Source organism: Apium graveolens, chromosome 1 (assembly GCF_009905375.1).
Source record: "Apium graveolens cultivar Ventura chromosome 1, ASM990537v1, whole genome shotgun sequence".
NCBI classification, from domain to species: domain Eukaryota; kingdom Viridiplantae; phylum Streptophyta; class Magnoliopsida; order Apiales; family Apiaceae; genus Apium; species Apium graveolens.
The window spans coordinates 181,822,604-181,850,548 of NC_133647.1; the positions used below are offsets into that span (position 1 = coordinate 181,822,604).

The following is a 27,945-nucleotide window of genomic DNA, read 5'->3' on the forward strand; positions in this document are numbered from 1 at the left end:
ATTATGGGTCATGGAGCACCCGTATAAAATTTTACTTATTGGGATAAGATTTATGGGATGTTGTAAATGGCAGTGATACAACACCACCCAGGGAGGCAAGAAGCACAGACACAACGTCCGACACCTCAACCTCAACACCGGCACGACCAGATGTTACACCTCAAAGACTAGCTGTTGATCCTGACATTTTAAAGAAATGGAAGGTTAAGGCAGGCAAAGTTATGTACACTTTAACAGTGGCTGTGAAGGATGAATTTCTACAGCGAATCAAAGACGCTCAAACGCCGAAGGAAGCATGGGACATATTAACGGGAATTTTTACCAAAAAGAATGATGCAAAATTACAAAGGCTCGAAAATGAGGTTTTGTCAATCTCCCAGCAAAATATGACCGTGAGTCAATATTTCGCAAAGGTAAAGTCTCTATGTGATGAGATTTCCAAACTAGATCCAGAAAATGGTATTACACCAACCAGGATGAAGAGAATTATCATCCATGGACTAAAGCCGGAGTACAAGAGTATTATCATGGCAACTCGGGGCTGGGCCACCGAGCCAACTTTAGCAGATCTAGAGAATTTGCTAATTAACGAAGAGGATCTAGACAAACCCATGTCTAGTCAACCAACCATCCGTGAAGAGACGGCTCTTTTCACCGACAGGAGAAACGGCCGAGGACGCGGTCGTAGTCGTGGTCGAGGACGAGGACGTGGTTTCGGGAGATTCAATAGTCAAGAAAGAGATGTTCGAGGAAACCAAGATAGAGGTTTCAAGTTAGGGGGAGCTAGAGAAGTTCAAAATAATCAGGGTGGTCAGAACCGGTGGCAAGAAAAGGATCATCAAAGTGAGGAATGTTTTAATTGTGGCAAGAAGGGACATTACGCAAGAAATTGTTGGTCGAAGAAAATTGAAGGAAATGTCGCAACATCTTCTAAGAATGAACACGCTGGAGAAGAAGATTGGAACTTCGACACTTCTTTCTTTGTGGAAGAAAAAAACATTGCTGATGCACGAGGGAAAGGCCCAACAGAAGAACATGCACTTACTGTTGTATGTAAGTATTCAGTCGACTACAAGAATGATTGGATCGTTGATTCAGGCTGTTCCAATCATATGACCGGAGATGAGTCAAAATTGTCGAGCATAACAAGGTACATAGGAGATCGTGTTATCGTAACAGCAGATAACACACAATTATCAATATCCCATATTGGCAAGATGCAGCTTCCACAAAAGTACGGACATGAAGACATACAACTAGAAAATGTTTATCATGTCCCAGGGATGAAGAAGAACCTATTGTCAGTACCCCAACTAACAACTTCAGGTAACTATGTACTATTCGGCCCAGATGATGTGAAGGTGTATAAAGAATTAAAAGTCATAGGTACACCTTTCATAGAAGGACCAAAAATGAAGGTTATCTATGTGATGTCAGCTGAAGAGGCCTATGTAGACAAGGCCAGAAGAAGTGACACATGTGACTTGTGGCATGCACGACTCGGGCATGTCAACTACAGCAAATTAAAGATTATGATGCAAAAGTCAATGTTGAAGGGACTCCCGCAACTTGAGATTCACCATGATACTATATGTGCTGGATGTCAATATGGTAAGGCGCATCAATTGCCGTACAAGGAGTCAAAGTTTAGAGCAAAGGAGCCGTTGGAGCTGGTGCACTCAGATGTTCTTGGGAAAATCAAACAACCATCAACTCGTGGTTATCAATATCTGTTAACTTTCATTGATGATTTTTCGAGGTACGTGTGGGTATACTTCTTAAAACATAAAGATGAGGTTTTTGAAAAATTCAGGGAATTCAAGGACACGGTAGAACGCGAGCTCGGGAGAAAAATCAAGTGTCTTCGCACTGATAATGGAGGATAATATACTTCAAATGAGTTCAACAACTACCTAAAAGAATTCAACATCCGGAGACAACTCACATGTGCAAAAACTCCACAACAGAATGGAGTAGCGGAGAGGAAGAACCGCCATCTAGCAGAGATGTGTAGAAGTCTTCTACATGCCAAGAATGTTGATACAAGATTTTGGGCATAATGCATAAAGACAGTGGTCTATATCACTAACAGGTTACCACAACCAAGGTTGGAATTTGTTTCACCATTTCAGAAGGTGCATAATGTAAAATTAACGGTCAATTATTTTCGGGTATTTGGTTGTGTATGTTATGTGTTTATTGCAGATGAAGACCGTAGTAAGTTCGATAAGAAAGCTACCCGCTGCATTTTTGTGGGATACGATGAACAGAAGAAAGGTTGGAGATGTTGCGATCCCAATACAAACAAGATATATGTCTCACGAAATGTTGTATTCGATGAGGCATCTTCATGGTGGGCAAATAAAGTGGTGTTACCAGATTCACAGGAGCTGCAAGAAAAGTTACAAATCAAGTTGCAGCTTGATACCTCCCAAAATAATGATGATACAGAGGAACCACAATCTCCGACGGATCAATTGGAGGTACGATCCAAGTCAAGAAGCCCTTGGAGAACAGGTGTACATGAAACACCAGATGAAGTACAGACTAGTCAACCGGAAGAGCAAGAGTCTTCATAACCTCAAGTGCGACGGTCTAACAGACATAGACAACCAAATCCAAAGTATATAGATGCTGCCTATGCTGAGGTCAAAGAGCCAGCTAACTTTGATGAAGCATCAAAGAGTCCAGAGTGGAGAAAGGCCATGGAAGAAGAGATTTTGGCACTTAAACAAAATCAAACTTGGAATTTAGTGCCAAAACCTGAAGCTGTTAAACCCATATCCTGCAAATGGGTTTACAAGTTAAAGATTCGCCCGGATGGTACGATCGAGCGATACAAGGCTCGATTAGTTGTTCGTGGGTTTGCTCAGAAATATGACATAGATTATGACGAGACGTTCAGTCCAGTGGCAAAGATTACTACAGTTCGTGTCTTACTAGCCTTAGCCGCAAGTAAGTCATGGAAATTATGGCAGATGGATGTGAAGAATGCTTTTTTACATGGAGAACTTGATCGTGACATTTATATTGATCAACCCCAAGGATTTGTGAATCATGAAAAGTCAGAATACGTGTGCAAGTTGAAGAAGGCATTATATGGCCTGAAGCAGGCACTCAGAGCATGGTACGGAAAGATTGCTGAGTTCCTAGTACAAAGTGGTTAGCATGTTGCCCCAGCAGATTCGAGCGTGTTCGTGAAATGTCCAGGGGAAAATTATCAATTGTCCTTGTATATGTAGATGATCTAATCATCACAGGAGATGACAAAGATGAGATTCAACGAACAAGGAAAAACTTATCAGTTCAATTTCAAATGAAGGAGCTTGGTGAGTTGAAGCACTTCCTAGGATTGGAGGTTGAAAGAACAGAAACTGGTATATTTCTTGGTCAACAAAAATATGCAAAAGATATCATTCAAAAGTATGGGCTAGCTGAGTGCAAGCCGATCTCTACCCCAATGGAGCCAAATTTAAAGTTGTGTGCCTACGATGGAAAGGACTTGAAGGATACAAAAATGTATAGGCAAATAGTAGGTAGTCTTATCTATCTAACTCTTTCTAGACCAGACATAGCTTTTGCAGTAGGTGTTGTTAGCAGGTTCATGCAGAAACCGAGAAAAACACACCTTGAAGCAGTTAAAAGGATCTTGAGATATGTTAAAGGAACAATTGATTGGGGACTCTTCTACAAGAATGGAGTATAAAGCAAGGTCAGCGGCTACTGTGATGCTGATTATGCAGGAGACCATGACACCAGGAGATTGACTACATGATATGTATTCAATCTTGGTTCAGGTTCTATATCATGGTGCAGTAAGAGACAACCTACTGTTTCTCTTTCAACCACTGAAGCAGAATATAGAGCAGGAGCGATGGCAGCACAAGAGTGTGCATGGTTGACTCAACTCATGAAGGACTTGAACCAACCAACCGAAGATGGAGTTCCATTATACTGTGACAATTTATCAGCAGTCCGTTTGGCTGAGAATCCGGTCTTTCATGCTAGGACTAAACATGTCGAAGTACATTATCATTTCTTACGGGAAAAAGTACTCAAAGGCGATATTGACATGAAGACAGTCAGGACCGAAGATCAGGTTGCAGATATATTTACGAAGAGCTTATCAGCAACAAAGATTTATGAGTTTCGGAAATCACTTGGAATGGAAAGTCGAGTTTGACGGGGAGTATTAGAAATCAAACTCTTTCTGGAAGTATTAAAATAAGTCCAAGATAGACACCATAAAATATGGTAGGCTGCATGTTAAGTTGTCAATAATAACATGCTGGTATTTGTTCAAAGTCTAAATAAATTAGGTGGGATGGTAGAAATTAGTGTTGCAAAGTATGAAAGCAGTAATGTAAGTTGTTTTATCTGGAGCCTATAAATTAGGCTTCCAGCTAGTTCATTTATGTACCAAGAAAAGAGTTATAATATACACCAAGAGAAATAAAAGAGAGAAACACAAGAGCTATTTTCTTTATAGATAGTCCTACCATGCAAGCAACCAAAGACAAAGGATCAGAACAAATAAACTTCTAGCTCAAGAAGAACTACGAAGCCTGAATCCATCAAATGGTTTCAAACAAAGAACAAGCAAAAATCGAAGCTGCAGTTGGAACAGAGGAGGTCCAGGTTGATGAAAGCAGTCCTAAAACAAAGGTGAAAGTCGGGTCTGGAATCGAGGATTCCTTCAGAGAAAGACTAGTGTCCTTGCTCTGGGAGTACAAAGATGTGTTTTCCTGGAGTCCAAGAGACATGCCCGAACTACATGAATCTATAGCAATGCACAGCTTGGATGTCAACCCCAACAGAAAACCAGTCAAGCAGAAGCGGAGGAACTTCGCCCCGAAGAGGCAAAAAGCCATAGACGAAGAAGTAGAGAAGTTACTCAAAGAGGGAATCATCAAAGAAATCAAATACCCGGAGTGGTTAACTAATGTGGTCATGGTAAAGATGTCGAATGGCAAATGGAGAATGTGCGTGGACTACACTGATTTGAATGATTCATGCCCGAAGGACCCATACCTTCTCCCCAATATTGATCAGTTGATAGATGCCACCTCCGAACACATCATGCTAAGTTTCATGGATGCCTTCTCCGGATACAACCGGATCAAGATGAACCTAAAGGATATACCTAAGACAATATTAATAACTCGCTGATCAGTCTACGCTTATGTGATGTTGCCATTTGGAATGACAAGCGCATGATCCACTTACCAAAGAGCCATGAATAAGATATTCAAGTCCCAAATCGAGAGGAATTTGGAGTGCTATGTTGACGACATGATTTCCAAATCAACAACTTTACCAGGACACGTAAAAGATCTAAAGGAGTGCTTTGACAACCTGAGAAAGTACCAACTTAAACTGAATCCATAGAAATGTACCTTTAGAGTATGAGCAGGCAAGTTCTTAGGATTCATGATTAGCAACCGAGGAATAGAAGCTAATCCGGAGAAGATAAAAGCAATCCAGGAGATGAGGGCTCCCAGAACCAAAAAGATGTGCGGAAGCTGGCAGGTTCCCTAGCAGCACTCAGGAGATTTGTCTCAAAACTAGCAGAGAGGTGTTTATCATTCTTCGATTTACTCAAGGGAGCAAGCAACAAGAAAGAGATAAACTGGAGTCCGGAGTGCCAGAATGCATTTGAATAAATCAAGTCCTGCCTCTCTCAGCCACCAGTCCTAACTAAAGCTCAACCAAGAGAGCCTCTCTACTTATACTTATCAGCGGGAGCACAAGCAGTAGGAGCTGCCTAATCAGGGAAGAAAATGTAAAACAACAACTAGTTCACTATATAAGCCAAGTACTTAAAGGCACGGAAACCAGATACCCAAGACTGGAGAAGTTTACCTTCGCCTTAGTCACAACTTCAAGAAAACTCAGGCACTACTTCCAAGGAAGAGAAATCAGAGTGGTCACAAATTAGCCTAGAAAGATAATCCACGAGCCAGATGTCTCGGGAAGGCTTGTCAATTAGGTGATGGAGTTAAGCCAGTTCAATTTAAGCTTCATTCCCAGGACTGCCATTAAAGCTCAAGCACTTGAAGATTTCATAATCGAATGTAACTTCCCGGAAGAAGAACCGAAGCCAATGAACATAGATCCAGGGACAGAACAAGAGGCACATCCAGGAGCCTGGATCTTAAAAGTAGATGGTTCTTCAACAACCGAGAGGTCGGGAGCCGGACATATACTAAAAAGTCCTGACGGATTCACCATTCAAACGGTTATATCTTTCGGTTTCTCGACAACCAACAACCAGGCGGAATATGAGGCACTGATAGCAGGACTAAAGCTCTCCAGGACTCTGAGGGTCCAGGACTTATAAATCTACAGCGACTACCAAATAGTGGTAAAAAAACAAACGGAAAATACATAACAAATGACCCATTCTGGAAAAGTACCAAGCACTCGTTCAAAGTTACTTAGCCTCAATCCCAAAGCATCAAGTCCTTTAGATATCGAGAAGAAAACAAAAAAGCGGATATTCTATCAATTTATTCCGGAACTCATCAGATCTGGACTGCTCGGTTTACTTTGAAGAACTCCACAAACCATTTGTTGATTCAGGAGAAGTCTTCGAGATCGAAAGCAACCAGAACTGGATGACTCCTTTCATCAACTAATTAGAAAAAGGAGAACTTCCAGAAGACAAAGGAAAGGCCCAAAGACTGAAAGCTAAAGCAACCAAGTTCTTCCTCGAAGAAGGACTACTATACCGCAAGACTTTCTCCTCTCTTATTCTGAAATGCATTGGCCCCGAAGAAGCGAAGTACTGCTTAATGGAAGTCCATGAAGGGATATACGGAGATCACATGTCAGCAAAGGCCCTAGCTCATAAAATCATAAGGCAAGGCTACTACTGGACAACTATCCACCAGGATGTGGTGGAGTTCGTGAAAAAATGCAAGGAATGCCAACTCTTCAGCAATGTGTCCCGGATCAGCCCAGTCCTACCTTCCTCAGTCCTATCTCCAATCCCTTTTGTTGTATGGGGTATTGATATTATGGGACCCTTTCCCCGGGCCAAAGGTGATCTCAGGTACTTGTTAGTCTCAATTGATTACATGACCAAATGGGTTGAAGCGAAAGCAATGAGGACCATAAACCAACAGGACTGCATAAAGTTTATGGATAATATTTTAATGAGGTTCGGGATTTCAAGAGTCCTAGTATCAGATAACGGAGCACAATTCATCGGATCAGATTCGAGTCCTACCTCCAGGAGCGCGAGATCAAGTACAAAAATTCATTAGTAGCATATCCCCAAGGAAACGGCCAAGTAGAAGTCACCAACAGAATCCTGCTCCGAGGTATTGAGAAGAGACTCAAATAAAACAAGAGCAAATGGCCAGAAGAACTGCCAAGCGTACTATGGTCCTACAGGACAAGGCCCAGGACAAGCACCAGAGAGACTCCATTCAAATTAGCTTATGGCACAAAAGCAATGCTTCCTATTGAGGTGGGATCTCCTTCCCACAGAGCAATAAACTTTGACGAAGAAGCCAATGAAGAAGGACTCAAAACAAATATGGAGTTAATTGATGAGGTCCAGGACCAAGCTGTAGAAAAGACGAAAAGATACAAGGAGAAGACTAGGGAGCACTTCAGTAAGAAGTGCAGAGTCAAAAGCTTCCAAGTGGGAGACTTAGTTTTTCGAGACACCGAAGCATCAAATCCTACAAACACTGGAAAGCTAATGCACAAATGGGAAGGATCATACAAGGTCAAAGAAATCCCGAGTCCAGGAATCTACAAACTCATGAACATGGATGATTCAGAAGTACCCAATACCTGGCATGGACTCAGGCTAAGAAAATTCTACCAATAGGATAAAGCAAACAAAGCAACCAAAATCTTGTAGCCAATATGGCAAGCAAATAGTTTATTTTTCCTTATATTTTGTATGAATGAAACCTCTGATTTATGAAAATCATTTCTCTACATTATATTTATCAAATTAACCCAACAAAAAACAACCACTAGTCCGGACAAAATATTACTCTGGACTAGAGTAATCAAATTTACTTCGGATTAATCTTCTAAGTAAAAAAGCAACCAGTAGTCCGGACCAAATATTAGTCTGGACTAAAACAATCAAATTTACCTAGAATTAATTTTCTAAGTAAAAAAGCAACCACTAGTCCGAACCAGTTATTAATCTGGACTAGAGCAATCAAATTTACTTAGAATTAATTTTCTACGTAAAGAAGCAACCACTAGTGCAGACCAATCACGAGTCTGCACTAGAGCAAACATCTTCACTTGGAATTAATGTTCTAAGTAAAGAAACCACCACTAGTCTGGACCAAAGATTAGTCTGGACTAGAGCAACCATATTTACTTAAAATAAATTTTCTAAGAAATGAACACTAGTTCGTACCAAAGATTAGTCAGGACTAGAACAAACATATTTACTTAGAATAAATTTTCTACGTAAAGAAGCCAACACTAGTACGGACCAAAGATTGGTTAGGACTAGAGCAAACATATTTACTTAGAATAAATTTTCTAAGTAAAGAAGCCAACACTAGTTCGGACCAAAGATGGACTAGAGCAAACATATTTACTTAGAATAAATTTTCTAAGTAAAGAAGCCAACACTAATCCAGACCAAAGATTAGTCTGGACTAGAGCAACCATATTTACTTGGAATTAATTTTCTAAGTAAAGAAACAAACACTAGTCCGGACCAAAGATTAGTCTGGACTAGAGCAAACATATTTACATAGAATTAATTTTCTAAGTAAAAGAGCCAATACTAGTCCGGACAAACTATAACACCGGATTTGTGGAAACACAATAACTTAGAAAAAAAATATTCTAAGGCAAACACAGTAGCAAAGCAAAAATAAAATCAAACAGCAATCACATCAAAAGTTAACCGGGCCAACAAAACCCGAAGCTGAGTATGATATTACAATTACAAATGATTTAAAAGTCTTAAAACCACAATAAGTTCATAATGCATATAAAAAACTAAGAATCCGGAGCATTTGGAGTAAGGAAGCTGGGCATGGACCGTCGAAAGGCTCCGGATCCCCGAGCCCAGCCTCGATATTCTCCTTGGCTTTAATGAATTCTTCAACAAAGTTATCCTAGTTCGCCTCCGGATTAGTCTTGATATGCTTTTCAGCAATTACCCAACAACGACCAATCTCCGGAGCATCGACGTTAGCAATAGCCCTGTCATATTCCCTCAGAATTCTTGTAAGCTGCAATAACTTCAACCTCCGGTCTCACAGCAGATATCTGCTTCCGGAGCTCAGCTAGTTCAGACTTCAGATCTGCAGCCTCCTTCTCAGCATTCTCAGCCCGGGTTGTAACCTCGCTGAGATGTTTGTTCAGCCCGGACAAAGAAGTATCCTTCACGATAATCTGATCCCTCAATTCCCCAATCTCTGTATTCTTGTCAGTAATTGTGGTCCAGGAATTCTTCAATTCATTGTATGCAAGAGAAGCAGCTCTGACCATGTACCCACCAAGCTACAAAGAAAAAGTTAAAAATCTCAGAAAAATTCACAAGGCAAAAATAGAAGAAACGGAGCAAGGAAAGAAACATTGCATACCTGGCCCCAGAGACGAGTACATTCCTTCATCGTGGAATCGAATCCGGAGGCATTTATCTCCTTCCAGTCGGTGGTCGAGGGAATCTCAACCATGAAATGGGTAACTTTCATATCCAACCCCGGATTGCTCCTCTCCGATCAACTTAGTAATGACATTGGCTCCAGATATAGATTCCTTCTTCCCCATCTCAATGCGCTCGGAATCAGAAGACAAATTCGAATTTGACGGGTCCGGGTAGCAGGAAATGTAAGCCTTTGCCCGAGCTTTAGTCCGGACCATAAATCTAAAACACATGATAAATGTTAGTCTAAATCCCTACATTTTATTTATCTTGAATCCTAGTGGTCTGGACTACCCTACGTTCAATTTTATTAAAGTTACAAGCAATCAGTCCGGCGACCCGGACTACAAGATCCACTATAAACCCATAAACCCCGGATAGAATAAACCCAAACCACGAGCCCAGACTACTAATAACCAATAAACCAACCAAACCAGAAACATAGTCCGAACTCCAATCACAACCAACCAAAACAACAACACACAAAATATACAATACAAGTCCGGACTCTATCTACAAGTCTGGACCAATCTACAAACCCTAAAACCAGAAACATTACCTAAGAGAAATCAAAAACTAAATCACAACAAAAACACAGATACACACACACACACAGATATATATATATATATATATATATAAACACATCCCCAAAATAACGAACAGAAAAACAACAAGCACAACACCAAACAAAAACAACCAAAGCTCGAGCAAAAAACAGTATACAAGGAAAATTTCGAAAGATAAAACAAAGGGACTTACAGGTTTAGAGAATATGGAGAGGTTGGGGACGACCGGCCAAAGATTGCAACCCTTCGGAACCTCCAGAGACAACCGTCAAAGATAGAAGAGAAAGAAGAGAAAAATCGGGAGAGAAATTGAAGAAGAGTGAAAAATAAAGGAGGAGTGCATGGCCGCCTTTTATAGGCGGGGTGAAAAATGAACGGCCACGCCACATGGCCTGATCCTGATCGTCCATCACAACAAAAATATACATACAGTAATATATATATAAAGTGATTAATGAGGACAATTATTACTACACGTCTCTTGAGAAAAGACAGCTATAATAATTCAAATCATTGTGGGGAAATTAAAATGCTTCACCTACCACTCCGGACCCCCGAACATGACAACCAACCTTACTCTTGATTGGATGAACTCAACACAATCCGGACTGGGAGGCAAGCAAAGCTCAAATTCTTCTAAGGACAACCAACCTTAATCCTGATTCGCTGAACTCAACGAAATCCGGACTGGGGGGCAAGCAAAGCTCAAATTCTTCTAAGGACAACCAACCTTAGTCCTGATTAGCTAAACTCAACAACATCCGGACTGGGGGCAAGCAAAACTCAAATTCTTCTAAGGATAACCAACCTTAGTCCTGATTCGCTGAACTCAACAAAATCCGGACTGGGGGGAAGGCAAAGCTCAAATTCTTCTAAGGACAACCAACCTTAGTCCTGATTGAATGAACTAAACGCAATCCGGATTGGGGGGCAAGCAAAGCTCAAATTCTTCTAAGGACAACCAACCTTAGTCCTGATTAGCTGAACTAAACGCAATCTAGACTGGGGGTAAGCAAAGCTCAAATTCTTTTACGGGAAACCAACCTTAGTCCTGATTGGCTGAACTAAACGCAATCCGGACTGGAGGCAAGCAAAGCTCAAATTATTCTAAGGACAACCAACCTTAGTCCTGATTGGCTGAACTCAACGCAATCCGGACACTCAAATTCTTCTAAGAACAAACAACCTTAAGCCTGATTGGCTGAACCCAACCCAATCCGGACTGGGGGCAAGCAAAGCTCAAAATCTTCCAAAGACAACTAACCTTAGTCCTAATTGGCTGAAGTTTTCGCAATCCGGACTGGGGGGAAAGAAAAAGATCAAGTTCTTCAACAAAGCCAACCTTACTCCCCCATCCAAAAAATCTGCATAAGGGAGTGGCAAGCACATGATAGTACATGCAACTTCCGCAAGGACCAGGTCCGGACTCCTAACTCAATCCAGTCCCACACGATGCTAGTCCTAACTGGCCTAGTCCCGCAAGCCCAATCTTGGGGAATTCCAGCACGTGAGGCACTTGCCTAAGCACATGTCAAAGGATCCTCAGAACATTCCTCAGCCAGTCCCGCGCTGACACGTGTAAAGTATCCACTCCAGACAGGTGTCCTCCGCTCCTAGAACCAATGGCTACGATACAAAGGTATCAACCCCAAAACCCTATCATTGGGCTATAAATAGCCCAAGAAGGTGAGGGTTTGGGGTTAATCACTCTCTCACACTCATATACACCCACAACCACCTTGTATTCCTATCTATCTTCCTCTTCCCCAAAAGCGAGTTCTTACTCTCACACCGGAGACGCCGCATGATCCAAAATCCTCTTCCGGTGTTGTTTTGTAGGAGCCCCACCACATCTACACCTCCACAACGGCGAAGGATCCAGGCACGACGTCGAAGGAGCAGCCCCGCCACCAGGAGTTATCAGCTACTACTATTGTTCGGTTCGTGACATGTATCCGCTATAGATTTCATAATTATCATGATCATCACGGAGGATTTTCAAAATTTCAAAAGTCATGTGCGTATCAATTCAATTTAAAGTCAACTTCTAATCATCTGGACTATAGGAAAAATCAATTCGCTTAATTCGATAATAAGATAGAACTAGCATAATAGCCCATGCGAGGCATGGGCCTGTATATATATTGAAATATTATTTTAAACGAATTTACATCTATACAAAAATAATTTTTGAATACGATAAATGATTATTTTAACTTGTCATTGAATTGTCTTGCTTCCTTTTTTTGAATCCTAAACGAAATTTTTTTTATCACTGATCCCCGCCGAAACGAGAATTCTCGCAGGGATGCAGGAGATGCAGGGAATAATTAAAAAATATATATTTTTAGTATATTTTTTTAAATAAAAAACAATCTACTAATTCGTTATATATAAAAATATTGATTATATTTCATATTTTTAATATAAAATCATATTAAAATTTATTTGTAATTTAAATAAATGACAAATTAAAAACATATATTATATCATAATGTAAAAAAGTTGATCAATAAAGTTATAGATTATTTTAAAATTATTATAATTTTTTAAATACTGTTTTTATAAAAATTTCTTTAATAAAATATATATAAAAATATATAAAAAATTATCGGAGTTGACTAAGAGAATTTTTAAATGTGAAGTGAGTTAAAAAAATATATGAAGTGATGGCATTTTTAAAATTTTATAATAAAACTACAAAAACTAAATAAAAAGAAGATACGTAGATAATATAAACTAATATTTTATTTACTCAAATATTAAAGTAATAAAAAGAATTTGTTAAAAAAATGATGTAGCTCATGTAATAAAATTTTTAATGTAAACTCAAGAATAAGAATATATGTAGCACAATGCTAATGACATGAAATTTTTAAATAGGAAATTTGAGGTTTAGTAGATATAACAATATACCTATTTTTAACAAAAAATGTGTGAGCAATGGCATTTTTATAAATTTTCCAACATAAAGGGGTAACATTGTAATTTTACCACTATTAAAATATCTTAATTTATCCCTAATCATCTTTTAATATATATAAGGAGATATAATATAAGTTAAACTAAAAAAATTAAAAAAACGGCGTTAAATAAATAATGTAAAGTAATATTTTATTTACTCTAAAGTTAAAATAATGAAAAAAGATTATTATTGAAAGAGACGATGGAGTTTATCTAATAAGATTTTTAGAAGTTATTCAATGAGACATATAGTATAATGGTAGTGATTTTGACAATAGAAGGTTATTGTTTCGAATCTCCTTATATACACAAGTTTTCTTAATCTTAGCTTAAATTATATAAGAGTGTCATTTTTGTAATTTTTAAAAATAAAAGGGTAAACTGGTAATTTTACAGCCATTAAAATGGCTCAATTTGCCTTAAATTATATAAGAGTGTCATTTTTGTAATTTTAAAAATAAAAAGGTAAGACTGGTAATTTTACAGCCATTAAAATGACTCAATTTGCACCCGGTTACCCTTTAATATTGGGAAAGAGTTTTTTTTTAAAGTTTGGCTATAGGCCGTGACAATGTTGATATGGTAGAGTGTAGACAAACATGCAATGAGCACACCATATTATAAGAGCATTAAGAAAAATGGACATAAAAGTAGAGTCTTACGATACGACTCGAGCATGCTCCACACAACGCGCATGCCTGTTGCCATCAGTTTCTATTATTCTCTGTTTATATTTCTTTTTTCCCCTCAACTTTCTTCACCATTTGTGCCCTTCTTCTATATGCTGCCCTTTGCTTGCATCAAACTGTGTTTTACTTTCTTATTTTCGTTTATATATTATACAATACGTATAAGAGCGGCATTTTGGAAGGATAATTCTATGAACCTATAAGCTTAATCACTCTAATTATCATCCTCGCATCACCGACCGTAATTAAAATATTAATATTACAATATTTTAGTTATTTGTAATACAAATTGGACCGCATCTTGGAAGGATAAATATGTTTAACTTATAAACTTTTTGACACTTTTTTTTGTGATCAAGCTGGATACTCGTATGTATCTGTTCAATATAATTTTTTGATGTAACTGAGAATCGAACTTCTGACTTCGGAACGATTGATGAATTTTATTTTACTAGCTATATCACTGAACTACCAAGGGCCAGCTTATTGGCTCAAACCCATAAATATTTATCGACGAGTGTTTGTCGACCCAACTTACAAGTTAGAATTTAGAACTTATATGCTGATAAGTTGAATATTAGTAACGACGTACTTTTGTCAACTTATTTTGTTTTTTCACTTTTCTATTAATTTTTATTTTAAAATTTATGTTTGTAAATATTATTTAAATTTAAAATTCACAAATTAAGAGAATTGTATTTGAAAATTATTTATTTTAGTTCATTGAAGTAAAAATAAAATCTGACTTATAAGTAAATTATCCAAATACTTATATAACTTATAAATTTTTATCTACTTATCACTTATAAGTCACTTATACATTTTAAGTCATAAATTACTTATTTTAAGATTTTTCAAAGGTGGATTCCCAAACCAGGACCAAGTCTCAACCCATAAATGTTGGACACTTATTATCGTTCGTGACCAGGCCCGACCCTTGGGTAAGGCGGCCGCCTAGGGCACCACCGCGCACAGGAGCACCAAAATATTTCAATAATATATATATATATAGGTGTATTTATTTTTTATATTATTTATTTTTTATATTTTTTTTATTTTAAAATACAAATTTTAATTAGAATACATTAACATATATGTGATTGGGGGATATATTAAAATTTTAAAATATATTATTATCTTTGTGATAACTTTATTTTAAAATTAAAATTTAATTTACTTTAAAAATATAATTAATAAATTTATTTAATAAACAAAACAAAGTAAAAATGTGAAAGGTCTGGAAAAATTGAGTTTTTGAACTATATGCGTCTATACCCATTACCCCATATGGCCAGATGAAGTCATATAACAAAAGTACAAAACTCTCTCCTTCACTATGCTTAGGCCTTAGCTATCGAATAAAATACATAACACAAATTGTTCTCTGTTCATTCTGAATATCAATTATCAAAACACTGGAAGTCATCGACTCATCGTGAAGATCAGATCATTTGTGCTTTGCAATTCAACAATTATAACACAGGTATGGTTTAAAGATTTCTATTCTAATTACTTTTTTAATAATATTGTAATTTACTATTTGTTTATTATTATTTTTCAATTTAAGGATTTGATGTGAATAATTAGAGAATAATTGAGATTTGTTTTTGTAAGAAGTAGTATGTCTTTTGTGATTTACTGATTTGGGATTGGTGACTAAAATTAATTGCATTATTTTGTTTTATTTTGTTTGATGACATCTCAAAATCATAGAGAGATTCACATCTCAAAAGCCTAGAAAAAAGTTTCAAAATCAATAAAGGTAAACTCATTTTTATAACTTTATTTTGACATTGTTGTGTACTAGTAATGATGACTGTTCTATATTCATGATACGACATCAGTGGCTTGTAGGAGATTATTGCAGGAGGTTGAAAACTTGGATATTTAGCGTACAAGAAATTCATTATATTCACTTGCTACTTTAGATTCAAGTAAGTTTTTTTTTATATAATGAATATATTTTATTGTGATTTTTTGGTTATGAATATGAGGCACCATTTTTGAATCCCGCCTAGGGCATCCAAATACATAGGGCCGACCCTGTTCGTGACGAGGAAGTTTAAATATTATTATTTTATTAAATTTATTATATGTGAAATGGTTGGGACGAGTTGTCTCATAGAGTTAGCTATTTTATTGAAATCTATATATATTTCATTCCATCTAAGTGTATATTTATCGATATAAATCTTTAAAATGCTTAAATAATTTAACCAAATAGTTGAAATCTTATAATTAGTTTAATACACTAAAGGTCAAATTTTATAATCATACATATTATATTTAACTCATTGCAAACTGAAACACCCTTTTCGTAAAGACAGGACTGTTAATGTGTTCTCTGGTAGAGGGCACATTGACATTGTATCTAGTATTTAATAATTCACAAATGTTAACATCTTCTCTTTGTCTAACATCTTACAAAAACAAATTACCAGTATAAAAGTTGAATAAGAGGAGTAATTAAATTAATTTCACGATTAAGACCCTTATATATAAAATAAAAAATGCCATCACAATTTTTTGGCAGTATTTCTAACGATCAAGACTTTGTATAATGTACGTAATTAGTAACACATAAGTAAGTGAGCCCTACTTATACAGAAAAATAAATAGTTATAATAAAGATGAAGTTGCAGAGTAAAAATACAAAATAAAAGTCCCTTGTGCAAGTCTCGAGTTTGATTAACGCGGACTAGACCGGTTGTTTCCTGGTCCGAAATTGGAGGAATTTTACCTTCTAGAGTGTTTGTACAGCCTGTGGCTGTGGCTGTGGCTGTGTCTGTGTATGAAATATGAAAACACACTGGGCGTGTTTGGCTACCAAAAAGGCTATCAAAAAAGTTACATATTGGCTTATAAGTTAATAAATACTTATCGACAAGTATTTGTCAAAACAGTTTATAAGTCGAATTTATAATTTATAAGCTGATAAGTTAAATATTAATAACTATATACTTTTTTTCAATTTATTTTGATTTTTCGTTTTTTTATTAATTTTTATTTTAAAATTTATGTTTTTACTTGTCTTTCTAATTTAAAATTTACGAATGAAGATAATTATATTTAAAATTTATTTATTTTAGATTAGTTAAGTAAAAAATATTCTGATATTTAACCAAACACTTATTTAACTTATATGTATTCATTTTAATTTTAAGTCATAAGTAACCTATTTTAAGATAACACATTTTATACATGTCAGGGGCTCTGCGCTTTTAAACTGGACTGGCAGTCTTTTTAAATACCGGAAATCGGTTTTAAATTTGTAATTGTAATTGATTCAAATACTCAAAGGTTTAAGATTTTTTAGAAAAATATTTTTTTAAAAATATTTTATAAAAATATAAACTTTTTAAAAAGAAAATTATAAAAATATTATAGTTTAAAAAATATTTTCTAATTCCTTTTTCACCTTTGCAACCTCGAAATCTCAGTCATATTTATACTTCAAATCAACTAAAATCAATCAAAATTATCTTAATGAAAAAATCAACCTCAATCATAACTTTAAAAATAAGTAACTAAAATTAGAAAATAATGTTATTGAGATTATTTCAGAAAAATTTATCTGAGATGTACGATGATTTTTAGTATAAAAAGTAAGTGATTTTGTAAATATAAACAATTTTTGTAATTTTAATCATACCCTCAATAAATATATGAGATTTTTTTCATATCTGAAACCTATGTAATGATAACCTCAATAAACATTATTCTCTCAAAATTATCTTTGTTTGCATAAGGCCAAGACGTGATTAACGAGTGCACATTAAATTAACTTGAAATTGCAACACAAATATTCTTTTAATATTCAAAAAAATGAAGAAAATTACATTTCATTATAAAATCTATTTTTCTAATATTCTTAGAAATAATAAAATATTATTTTTAATAATTTCAATTTTCTCATATTACTCAACATTATTGTTAAAATTATATATTTTAAATTCGAGCGTCACGATGTTTTATAAAAAGGTAGAATTTAATATGATGGTCAGAGGGATCTTTAAGGTGTATGTTATTTTTAAGAATTTGAAACATAAAATTCTTTATTCTTTCTTAACATGATAATTCAATTTATTCCGGGTTATTTGAACCCGGGTGTTACCGTAAATATAATAACGTGAGAAAATATAATTCACGCCTATCGCAAAATGACAGTTAGATGGGCCAAATCATGCCAGTAAAATTACAAAAAAATTGAAAAACTTCCAACATTTTATATTCTTAGTAATTTAAGTCATCACTTAAATCCAAAATATTTCTCAATCCAAAAAGCATAAATTTACTCTACATTCAATCTCCTGGACCATATATGTTTTATGGGATTAAGCACGAGATAAGATTATATTCTTTTAAATTTTTTTATTTTACGTTTGTTTTGTAAAAAATTAGTGAAGGATTATTCAAAAATTATAATTCTTTAAATTCTCTTATCTTGTTTTGTTGGAGTAGAGGATATGAGAATAATTTCTTCTAATACTTCGGTGGGAGAGATATTATTTTATTCCCTTCCACAAATCATTTTTTAAATGATTATCTCTTCTTGCAAATCATTTTTTAAAAGATTATAATGCACTAACTGTTGTCTCATATGAAACAAACATTAGGGCCTGTTTGTCACGCTACTTATAAGCCACTTATGGCTTATAAGCCCTTAACAGCTTATCGACGAGTGTTTGTCGACCCAACTTATAAGCTGAATTTACAACTTATAAGCTGATAAGTTGAAAGTTGGCAGTGACGTACTTTTTTCCAACTTATTTTCATTTTTTCACTTTTTTCTAAAGTTTTGATTTTAAAATATAAATTTTTAAATATTTTCTAATGTAAGATTCATGAACTAAGATAATTATATTTAATAATTATTTGTTTTAATTCATGTAAGTAAAAAAAATTCTGACTTATAAGTAAATTTATCCAAACACTTATAGAACTTATAAGTATTTATCAACTTATCACTTATTTCGCACTTAATCATTTTAAGTTATAAGTTACTTATTTTAAGATTTCCCAAACGGGCACATAGCATCTCATATGAAATAAATATAAGATTGAAAAATATAAAGGATTATATTCCAATCCTAAAACTATCACTCAAAACAAACATATGATAAAATTTTAAATGATTATAATTCAATTCTACACTTAATCTTTTTAAACAAATATATAATATGATTATTTTATCCACAAAACTATTTTTAATGAATTAATTATGCTCGAATTATTATCCCGAAATCATAATATCATGAAACAAACGTGACCCTGAGTAAAAGATGGTGATCAAGGATTTTTATAAACATACAGTATATAAATTAAAGAAAATCATTCCTTTAATTTACTGGTATCTTTCAATATTTGACCGTGCTGGTATATAGCAAAACTATCCACAAGATAATGAAAATCCTAATAAAATCAAATCAAAAATTAAATGTTTTAAGATCTTTGTGGATAGACTCGTAACTTGCGATATCTTGCAAAAAGGAATATTACAATATTTCTTAAAATCCACAGTTAAATAGGAGCAAAATTAATAGAATTTCCACGTTTAAAAGCGAGTAGGCGTTGCATTCACTGCTGATTGATTATTATTCATACCATGCCGTTCTCCCCCCTCAGAAGTTTCATCCTTCATTTCGTTTCTCTGTATTTGTCCCCCTCCCTTCACAATTTCATACCTCGTCATCGTCTAAGTTTCCGTTCTTAAACAAAACTCGGGACTATTTCGTTTTGGAAAAAAAATTAAAATCAAAATAAAACATATTTATTCGAAAACTAGACCAATTCAGAGTATTGAAATTCTATTTTCTCTTTCAAACAGTTTCTAAATCCTCTGTTTTTTCTCTTATCATCTCAGACCATCAGACAAATAACTTCTCTTACACACACAAATATTTCGAGATTTAGTGATCATCATAAATAATTCGATTTTAGCATGGAGTTTTTCAACAAAAAAGCTGTAAGACTAAGAAGCCACCTAGACAAGTACTTGGTTGCTGATGAAGATCAACAAACTGTTCGCCAGAGTCGTAACGGATCGACACGTAAAGCACGATGGATTGTCGAAATCGTCGACACAAACAGCCATGTTGTCCGTCTCAGAAGTTGTTACGGACGTTACTTAACTGCATCGAGTTCTCCATTTCTTCTAGGCATGACAGGCAACAAAGTCCTCCAAACCGTTCCCGAAAACATTAAAGATTTCGCCATCGAATGGCAACCGATACGAGACGGATTTCAGGTTAAGATTCGGGGTTTTGGCGGGAAGTATTTACGTGCTAATGGTGGTACGTTACCTTGGCGTAATTCGATCACGCATGATAATCCTCATAGTGGTTCGACAAATAATTGGATTTTATGGACTGTGGAAGGTGTAGATGTGCCTGAAGACGAACAATTAAACGATTATTTGTCGATGGTTTCGAGTTTTTCTGCGGTTTCGGATGAACTTTCCAGCTTGGATGGCCTTGGCTCGCCGGTTTCAAATGTTTCGGCTAATTATTCTCCGGCTCGATTCTTTTCTAGAAAGGTACGTTTTAATTGTTAACTTATTTCCATATGTCATAGTATTTTCTCTTATCAGTTATGTTTCTTAATTATGTGTTATCATAGTTGTTAAGATTAGATTTTAGTGCATTAGAGAATAATAAGCCGGAGATGAAGGCGAAAGGAAGTCATTTTCATAAGGAAGTTACTGGTGATATGTATGTAGCATTTTAGTGGCAAGTTAGACATTACGTGTGCAATGATCCTAACTATGTTTATTTAGCATATACTTGTCAAGAGTCTCCTTATTGCTATGTTTTTCTAATTAAGTTTAGCAACTTGTTGAGTGTTATTGACTTAACATGTTTATCACTACCTGGAAATGTCTGGTTCTCGATCCCAAAAATTAGCTCGTATTTTTTCTCGTTCGAGATCAATACATAGCTTATATTGTTACCGGAAAATCGAAAATTTGAAAAATAAAACCTGTTGAGGTTTAGCTTGGTGCTATGTGCCAAGTCAAATATGATACGAAAAACAAGTCAAATGTTTTGTAATTTGTAAAGATTTGGGCGGACCATTAAGCTCCACTATGCCTGCGTTGACCGGGAGGATCATAAGTTTACCAGTGTCTAAAATGTAGAAGTATGGGGTTTAAAATGGAATGAACGTGGGGTGAAGAACAATCAGTTTCCACTAGACATGTAAAAAGATAAATAAGGGGGCATTCTAGAATGGTTGCAGTTGAAAAACCTAATGGCCACCAAATGAGGGGGATAGTTAAATCACATCACCACCATTCATCATCCCCCCCCACTAAACTACTTACTCTACATTCCACTAGTTTATAAAGTTTGAAATAGTAGTAATTCTTGTGTTTCAATTGATGGTGTGTATTGGACATTTATCTTGGATTCTTTGGGAGGATAGAAAGTGAAGATGTAACCCAACATTTTGCGTTTTGCTTTTATATTTTACCATAACGGGGGCATGGAATAAACACCAGGCTTTGTTGCAGATTGTTATATGATCAGAACCACTCATGTAACTTTCTGAGTTATACCTTCCCATTTTGATGAAATTACCGTAATTATGGATTCTAGAACTCCGCTGATCGACTTTGAGAATATTATGAGCGGAACTCTATATTAAGGAACAAAATACGAAGAAAGTAATGAGGCAAAGCATGATCATGCAATTTTACTAGAAGATGACCTACATATAAATTAGTTATACATTATAAACTCAGTAATCAAATGACGAATCACCGCTAATCTGTATGTTAATAACATAAGTCACAAATCACAATCAACACATGGGTTTCTTAGCTGCTTCTGCCTTTAACTATTATTGTTAATTGACTAAACTTCCCACGTTAATAAACATAACATCCACACACGCATACCACAAAACTGTGTTCCTACCGTCCTTATCTGTATAATTGTTACCTGTAATTTGTAATTTGTCTAGTGCTCATCAAATTATTGTTTTTTGTACGCGTGTTTTTATCATTTTGTCCTAAACCAGATATTAAATACATAGTATCACAGTCTATGCTATAATTTCTTACATTTTTAAATTTATTACCAGAATCGAGCAACTTCGTTTCAACAAGTACCAGCAATAGATCTCTTCCTTAATGCCAGGGCTGTTCGAATCCGGAGCAGTCACGGAAAGTACTTAACTGCCCAAGACGACGAAGAGTCTGTCACCCAAGACAAGCATGGCTCTACTAAGGCGGCAAAGTGGACAGTCGAATTCCTCCCAGCTGATCACAACAACCACAATATTATTCGCCTCAAGAGTTGTTACAACAAGTATCTGACAGCTTCTAATCAGCCATTTCTACTTGGAGTGACGGGTCGTAAAGTTCTCCAAACTATGCCAGACAGGCTGGACTCCTCTGTTGAATGGGAGCCTCTTAGAGATGGTGATAACCAGGTGAAGTTCAGAACTCGATATGGTCAGTTTCTTCGAGCCAATGGTGGTCTTCCACCATGGAGAAACTCTATTACTCATGACATTCCTCAGCGGACAGCTACTAGGGATTGGATTTTCTGGTACATTGATGTTGTTGAGGTTGTCCCGCCAAAGCCAATGCAGAAGTCGATTGCTGATCACTCTGATTCTTTCGGTTCTACTGAATCTAGCACACCTAATACTCCTGCCAGTTTCTCCGGGCCTGAGGTTAATTCTAATTACAATCTTACATTTCTTTACTGCAGTTGTACAATTTAATAAATTTGATATTGTAAATAAGCCAAATAGTATCCTATATAATTTGTAACTGACCATGTTTTTTTTGTTCACATTGCAGTCTGCTGATTCTTTTGTCAGTTCGCCACCAAAGAGAGGTGATGGAAGGCTAATATTTTATCACATTTCTAATGAATATGGGGATGTAGATGAAGATTTGGATGAACTTGTGATTACCTTCAAGGGGACTGGAGTTGACGAGTTAACAAAGAGGTTGGAGGAAGAGACTGGACTCACTGATATCACCGTGTGTTCGCGGAGCCCTTTGAATGGAAAGCTTTACCCACTTAGGTTGCACCTTCCTCCCAATAATGTGACAATGAATGTTGTTGTAGTCCAATCCTCATAAAAAGGTGAGTTTTAACAAAGTTACTACATGCTTCATATTATGATTGGTGCTTAATAATGTTCCGCCCAGAACCAAGCTTAAGTAGTAAGAGCATGCTTTCTGAATCTGACAGCACTTCCTCTAATGTATCTTCTTGATCTTTGTTGTATCAGTGGCTTAAAATTTGGCGAAAACTAGGGGCCTTTATCTATGAGGTGCATTAGGTAAGAATTAGTATTTTGCTGTCGAGATTATAAGATAAGTCGAAGCCTTGTTCTCTAGAATTTACAGGAGGCTTCTTCTCCCCACCGAAAGAGGAGGATGATTTTCAGAGACATGCATCTGGTAATCTCTTTTGATGTAAGAGTTAATAACTTTCAGTGACGAATATAAAAGATCAAATAATGGTGAAAGCTATGTATGTTTCATGTTGCATTTTGGACAAAAATGTAAAACTTGTTACATTGTTTAGTTGTTTGATGACCTCTGTCTCCTGCTTGTAAGAAGGATGTTGCAAAACTGGAGTGATTATTGTGTAGATTCTTTTGAGGACCTCCTAAATTGAACTATGCCTCTTCACTCAACCATATGAAGTATTGTTTATTTCTCTATTGATAACCATTAGCAATTTACTAGATTGATCTAGATAATACAAATAAATATTTTAGCTTGGTTACGTTGTGATAATGGTTGCAGACTCTAAGGTTCTTAAACACATGTATTGGGTCTCCTGGTGGCAAGTTAAAGAGCCCATAAGCAATGGCATGTCTTTCACTGTGCAGCCTAAGTAAATGTCTTTTGCCATCTACAAGTTCCCCTTCATATACCATTGGCCCTTGCGAAACATCAGGGACATTCCCTATTGCCTCCAAGCGTTTGTCTATGACATCAAGCAGTTTGTATATTTGTGTAATACATGAGTGAGATGTGTCTCCTGCAAAGAATTCGTGAGAGATACCATATATCTCTATTGAGCTACAACCAGGCTCTTTCTTCACTCCCTTATCAGGCTCTTTCTGCCTTGCCACTTCTTCACTTAGCTCTAGACCTCCATTTTTCTTGGAACAAGCATCAAGGATGCTTCTCCAGATCACAACATCAGGTTCCATGGGCATGTTTGCAATAATATCAAGAGCTTCATCAACGGGTCCAGCCCGACCAAGGAGATCAACCAGGCTACCATAGTGCTCTAGTACAGGCTGAATATTGTATTCATTAACCTTATAATATAAAAACAAACCAAACCCTTATAATAACAAGCAGCCAATACCCCCGTAAATGTTATAGAATTAGGCACCAAACCTTCTTCATGAGCCAAACAATCAAAAAAGTCTAATGCTACCATGCATAGCAAATCCAAGAATCATCGAATTCCAAGAATGAACATCACGCTTGTTCATCCTCTCAAAAAGCTGCTTAGCAATATCCACTGCACCACAATTTTACAATAAATATCCATCAACGCATTGTTCAACAAATTCGACTCACCAACCTCACTACCAAGCTCCCTCAAAACATAACAATGATACCACATCCCTAAGGCCAACGACTTTAAACCAGCACTAATCATGCTTTGCATCGTATACTTATCTGGCTCAAATACCATCTGCATTTGACGGAAAAATCTCACAGACTCATCAAACTCCCCCATCCAAACATGCCTCATCCAAACATGCCTCATCCAAACATCCACGAGACCCATAAAAATGAATCAAACTTTTTTTTTACATAACCATCCGACCCAAACCCCAAGTTTCCAAAACAGGACTCAAAGCATTCTAAGATCTCATAGTTCAATTTTTAGAATACTGGAAACATAAATATTTATTAGGAAGTTGGATGATGAACTATGCTGACCAAAGAGACCTGAAATAAAGAGACCTGCTTAATAGTTCCATTATCGTCCACTGATTCTCATTAGGCGACTATGCTAATTAGCTGTTTTATCTGCTTATTATTTTGAGTAATCTTATCTGTTTCTGCAGATAAAACATAACTTTACAATAGCAGGAATCTCATGATGAGTAACATTCCAATAGCAGAAATATAAAGGTTTACAAGAACATAAGTTCTAAAATTAACTTGCTAACTAGAACAAGAACAACTTCTAAGTTTTAACATTAAGTTGCTAATCAAACACTGACTTCAGGTATACATATCTCCTCCAGAGAACTTTAACTACTAACTCCAGGCAGTAATGTTGTTTACCATCAATCTACTCACCATCTCTTTCAATAACTTCTTTACAACATTAGTACAGATCAAGATCAAGTGAAGTAAATTACATAGCTAGTTCTGCTAACACTGATAAACTAATAAACTCCCAAAGAGATCTGAGATGGTCCGAATAAAGAATAGTACGGAGTATTTGCTTGAAACTGCATCCTTCTCTGAGAGGACAATTGCGCCTCAAACTTCTTCAGCAGACCCTTATTGTGCGTAATGAAGGGGTGTGTCACAAGTTCCTCCGCAGTCCATCTTTCTTCAACCCTTTTTGTTAAACACCTTTTCACAAAATCCTTGGCCAAAACTGACAAGTTATCCAGCTCCGGCAGCAAACACTTTAATCTGTCATCTTCGTAATTAGCAATCATCTCCGCTAAACATTGTGCATCGACATGAAGATAATTTTTCCATAAGCCCCCCTCTCCTAAAAGCATCTCCAACACAATACAACCAAGTGACCATATGTCCATTGCTGCTTCATGCTCCCCAAAAACTACAGACTCCGGAGAACTATACAATAGAGTTCCCCGATACTTGTACTCCTTCCCTGCCCCAGCACTTATTCCTCCACCCTTTTTCGCCAATCCGAAATCAGCTATTTTAAGATTGTACTTGAGAACCCCCTTACATTCATTAGAAGGAATATTAAAAACAAGAACATTAGCAGGCTTCATATCACAGTGAACATACCCTTGTCCATGTACGCAAGAGAGTCCCCTCAGCAACATCGATGCATACCAACTAGCTTCGGTTTCATGTATCCATCCGCCTTTGGACTTGATCAGCTGTTCCAAGGATCCTTGGTCAGCGTACTCGAGAACCAGGTTGTAAAACTTTTTACCAACTGCATTAGTACTCTTGAAATCCTCATTAGAAAGGCAACGAACAATATGTAAACATCCTCTAAGGTCATCCAAGATAGCTTTCTCCATATGCAAAGACCAAGAACAACTTTCAGGAGCAGATTTTATAGCCACGGTCTTAGGTAGATAATAAGCGCAATCTAGAGATGGTGATGCACATTCTGCTCGGAAGACGGAGCCGTATGATCCTTGTCCCAAGAACTTAGTTCGAACCCACTTTGATGCCATGATGATCAGAAACTGTATGTCTTTGAGAGATGGATAGTTCGTTTATGGCAAACAATAGGTTTCTTAAATAGTAGTTTGTTACTTCGCCCCCAAGTTCTGATGTCTGTTTCCGATTCCTCATAGCATTTGGAGCATAAATTTATAACTAATAATAATTATAGATAATACCACTGAAGTAAAAGTGTTTAAGAGTTCAATAAAATTTTTAGCTAACAGTTTTAGATTATACGGTTAGAAATATTTTTACAAGTTAAATAAAATTTTAGTTATTCTTATTTTAACTAACAATTTTAGCTTTTTCAACTAAGAGATGCTCTAACTACATAAAGATATTAAAATTTGAATTAAGCAGTACGATCATTGGAAAAAGTAATTCTAGAACTTCTAATTTCCATCGAAGAAATTTTTTAAAAGATGAGTTGTCACTTGGTTAATTTCTTGTAAATGTAAAACATAATTCGTAGTACAATTTGTGATAGAAATATTAAAATTTATAATAATTTTTTGTGTCAAAATATGCATACAACGCCTAATATATGCAACTAGCATGGATGCCCGCTTCGTGTGGCGTTGGTTTTTTTAATAAATTAAGAGAACAATCAAGTGATTACACGGAACTGCTTTTTCAAAATTAGGAGTTTGGATGCGTAATGTTTTTTTTTATGAGGATGGCTAGGAAATGGAAGAAGGTTAAATGAATGGGATTACATTATTGTGAAAACCGTTTAAAAATGACTGAGTAGGACGATTTTGTATTTATTATTTTTTTTGCCGAAGTACTCCCTCTTCTTTGTTATTTTGGGTCCGTAATGGAACTTGAGAATGAAATAAGGTGAAAATTTTAACATAACATTGACGGTTACTTAGCAATAGAAACTTTACGTTTAAGAGTGATAGAGTAGTAGGGGTGAACATAAAATGGTCTGTGTAGTATATGGTGAATGTCATAACACAACTTATGTGGGAATCAATTACCAATGTAAAACTGCATTTCGTTATACTTGAAAACTATAAAATTCATCACATAATAGTTTAACCTCCTCACTTTGAAGGTTGGAGGGAAAAGTAGAAACATGGGGACATATAGTTTCACATTGTACATGATGCAAAATTCAAGCAAAATAGATTGTGGAAATCATTAGAATTTGATTCTTTGTCCTCTACTGCTTTCATGGATTGAGTTTCTGTTTTGTCGGTGGTGACCGAAAGCTAAGATATAACATCATGTCCAGGTGGTAGTTGCTGCTTGATCCCTGTAAAAGCCAGTGAAGTGAAGAACGATATTCAGAATAAGCTTCTGTTTAATATTTGCATAGGAAGGTTGGGGTGTAATGCCATACTGTTGCTGTTTGCTGGTGCATAGAGGCTGTGGCTGTTAGATGTTGGTTTGGATCGATGAAGGCTGTGCAAATGTTTGTTGCGAAGTATGTTTTTGCCTTGTGCAGTACATTGAATTCCTTGATGATAAGTTTGATGGTGTATTTCCTATTAACCAATGCTTTCAACTCTGAAGGGAACGACTTATCCTCTCCCATCTGAAAGTAGACTAAGAAGTTAGCGACTTTGGAATGAGGCATGAAATGATATGTTAAGGTATTAGTTGTTACCTGTTTCAGGAGGTGGACAACTCTTTTTTCAAGGACAGCTCTTACTTGCTGGTCGTTCAGTATAATGTCAATGCAACCCG

General features: G+C 36.0%; 4 protein-coding genes across 4 annotated transcripts; 2 read left to right on the top strand and 2 right to left on the bottom strand.

Annotated features, from left to right (window-relative positions):
• The first annotated feature begins 7,459 nt into the window (after positions 1-7,459).
• LOC141712758 (uncharacterized) lies at positions 7,460-7,843 on the top strand. The gene has a single exon (XM_074515826.1). It carries the CDS (start codon positions 7,460-7,462, stop codon positions 7,841-7,843), a length of 384 nt encoding a protein of 127 aa, XP_074371927.1.
• An 11,605-nt stretch (positions 7,844-19,448) lies between these two features.
• On the top strand, positions 19,449-23,578 carry LOC141672647 (uncharacterized). Its single transcript, XM_074479296.1, has 4 exons — positions 19,449-20,400; positions 21,948-22,544; positions 22,675-22,966; positions 23,115-23,578. Exons 1-3 carry the CDS (start codon positions 19,807-19,809, stop codon positions 22,960-22,962), a joined length of 1,479 nt encoding a protein of 492 aa, XP_074335397.1. The 5' UTR covers positions 19,449-19,806; the 3' UTR covers positions 22,963-22,966; positions 23,115-23,578.
• LOC141712765 (pentatricopeptide repeat-containing protein At1g59720, chloroplastic/mitochondrial-like) lies at positions 23,574-24,643 on the bottom strand. The gene is made up of 3 exons (XM_074515838.1): positions 24,430-24,643; positions 24,284-24,370; positions 23,574-24,187 (listed from the first exon to the last, which is right to left on the bottom strand). Exons 1-3 carry the CDS (start codon positions 24,641-24,643, stop codon positions 23,574-23,576), a joined length of 915 nt encoding a protein of 304 aa, XP_074371939.1.
• A 610-nt stretch (positions 24,644-25,253) lies between these two features.
• LOC141712774 (mitogen-activated protein kinase kinase kinase 20-like) lies at positions 25,254-26,258 on the bottom strand. The gene has a single exon (XM_074515848.1). The coding sequence runs from the start codon at positions 26,256-26,258 to the stop codon at positions 25,254-25,256; it is 1,005 nt and encodes a 334-aa protein (XP_074371949.1).
• Between the last annotated feature and the right edge of the window lie 1,687 nt (positions 26,259-27,945).

What these genes read in the sequence shown, in the direction of transcription:
- LOC141712758 (XM_074515826.1), top strand. Translation starts at nt 7,460, where the DNA reads ATGCTTCCTATTGAGGTGGGATCTCCTTCCCACAGAGCAATAAACTTT.
- LOC141672647 (XM_074479296.1), top strand. Translation starts at nt 19,807, where the DNA reads ATGGAGTTTTTCAACAAAAAAGCTGTAAGACTAAGAAGCCACCTAGAC. An exon ending in CTCGATTCTTTTCTAGAAAG is followed by an intron (nt 20,401 to 21,947) that starts GTACGTTTTAAT and finishes ATTTATTACCAG; the next exon opens with AATCGAGCAACTTCGTTTCA. An exon ending in CCAGTTTCTCCGGGCCTGAG is followed by an intron (nt 22,545 to 22,674) that starts GTTAATTCTAAT and finishes TTCACATTGCAG; the next exon opens with TCTGCTGATTCTTTTGTCAG.
- LOC141712765 (XM_074515838.1), bottom strand. Translation starts at nt 24,643, where the DNA reads ATGGGTCTCGTGGATGTTTGGATGAGGCATGTTTGGATGAGGCATGTT. An exon ending in GGAGCTTGGTAGTGAGGTTG is followed by an intron (nt 24,371 to 24,429) that starts GTGAGTCGAATT and finishes ATTGTGGTGCAG; the next exon opens with TGGATATTGCTAAGCAGCTT. An exon ending in TCTTGGATTTGCTATGCATG is followed by an intron (nt 24,188 to 24,283) that starts GTAGCATTAGAC and finishes TGTTATTATAAG; the next exon opens with GGTTTGGTTTGTTTTTATAT.
- LOC141712774 (XM_074515848.1), bottom strand. Translation starts at nt 26,258, where the DNA reads ATGGCATCAAAGTGGGTTCGAACTAAGTTCTTGGGACAAGGATCATAC.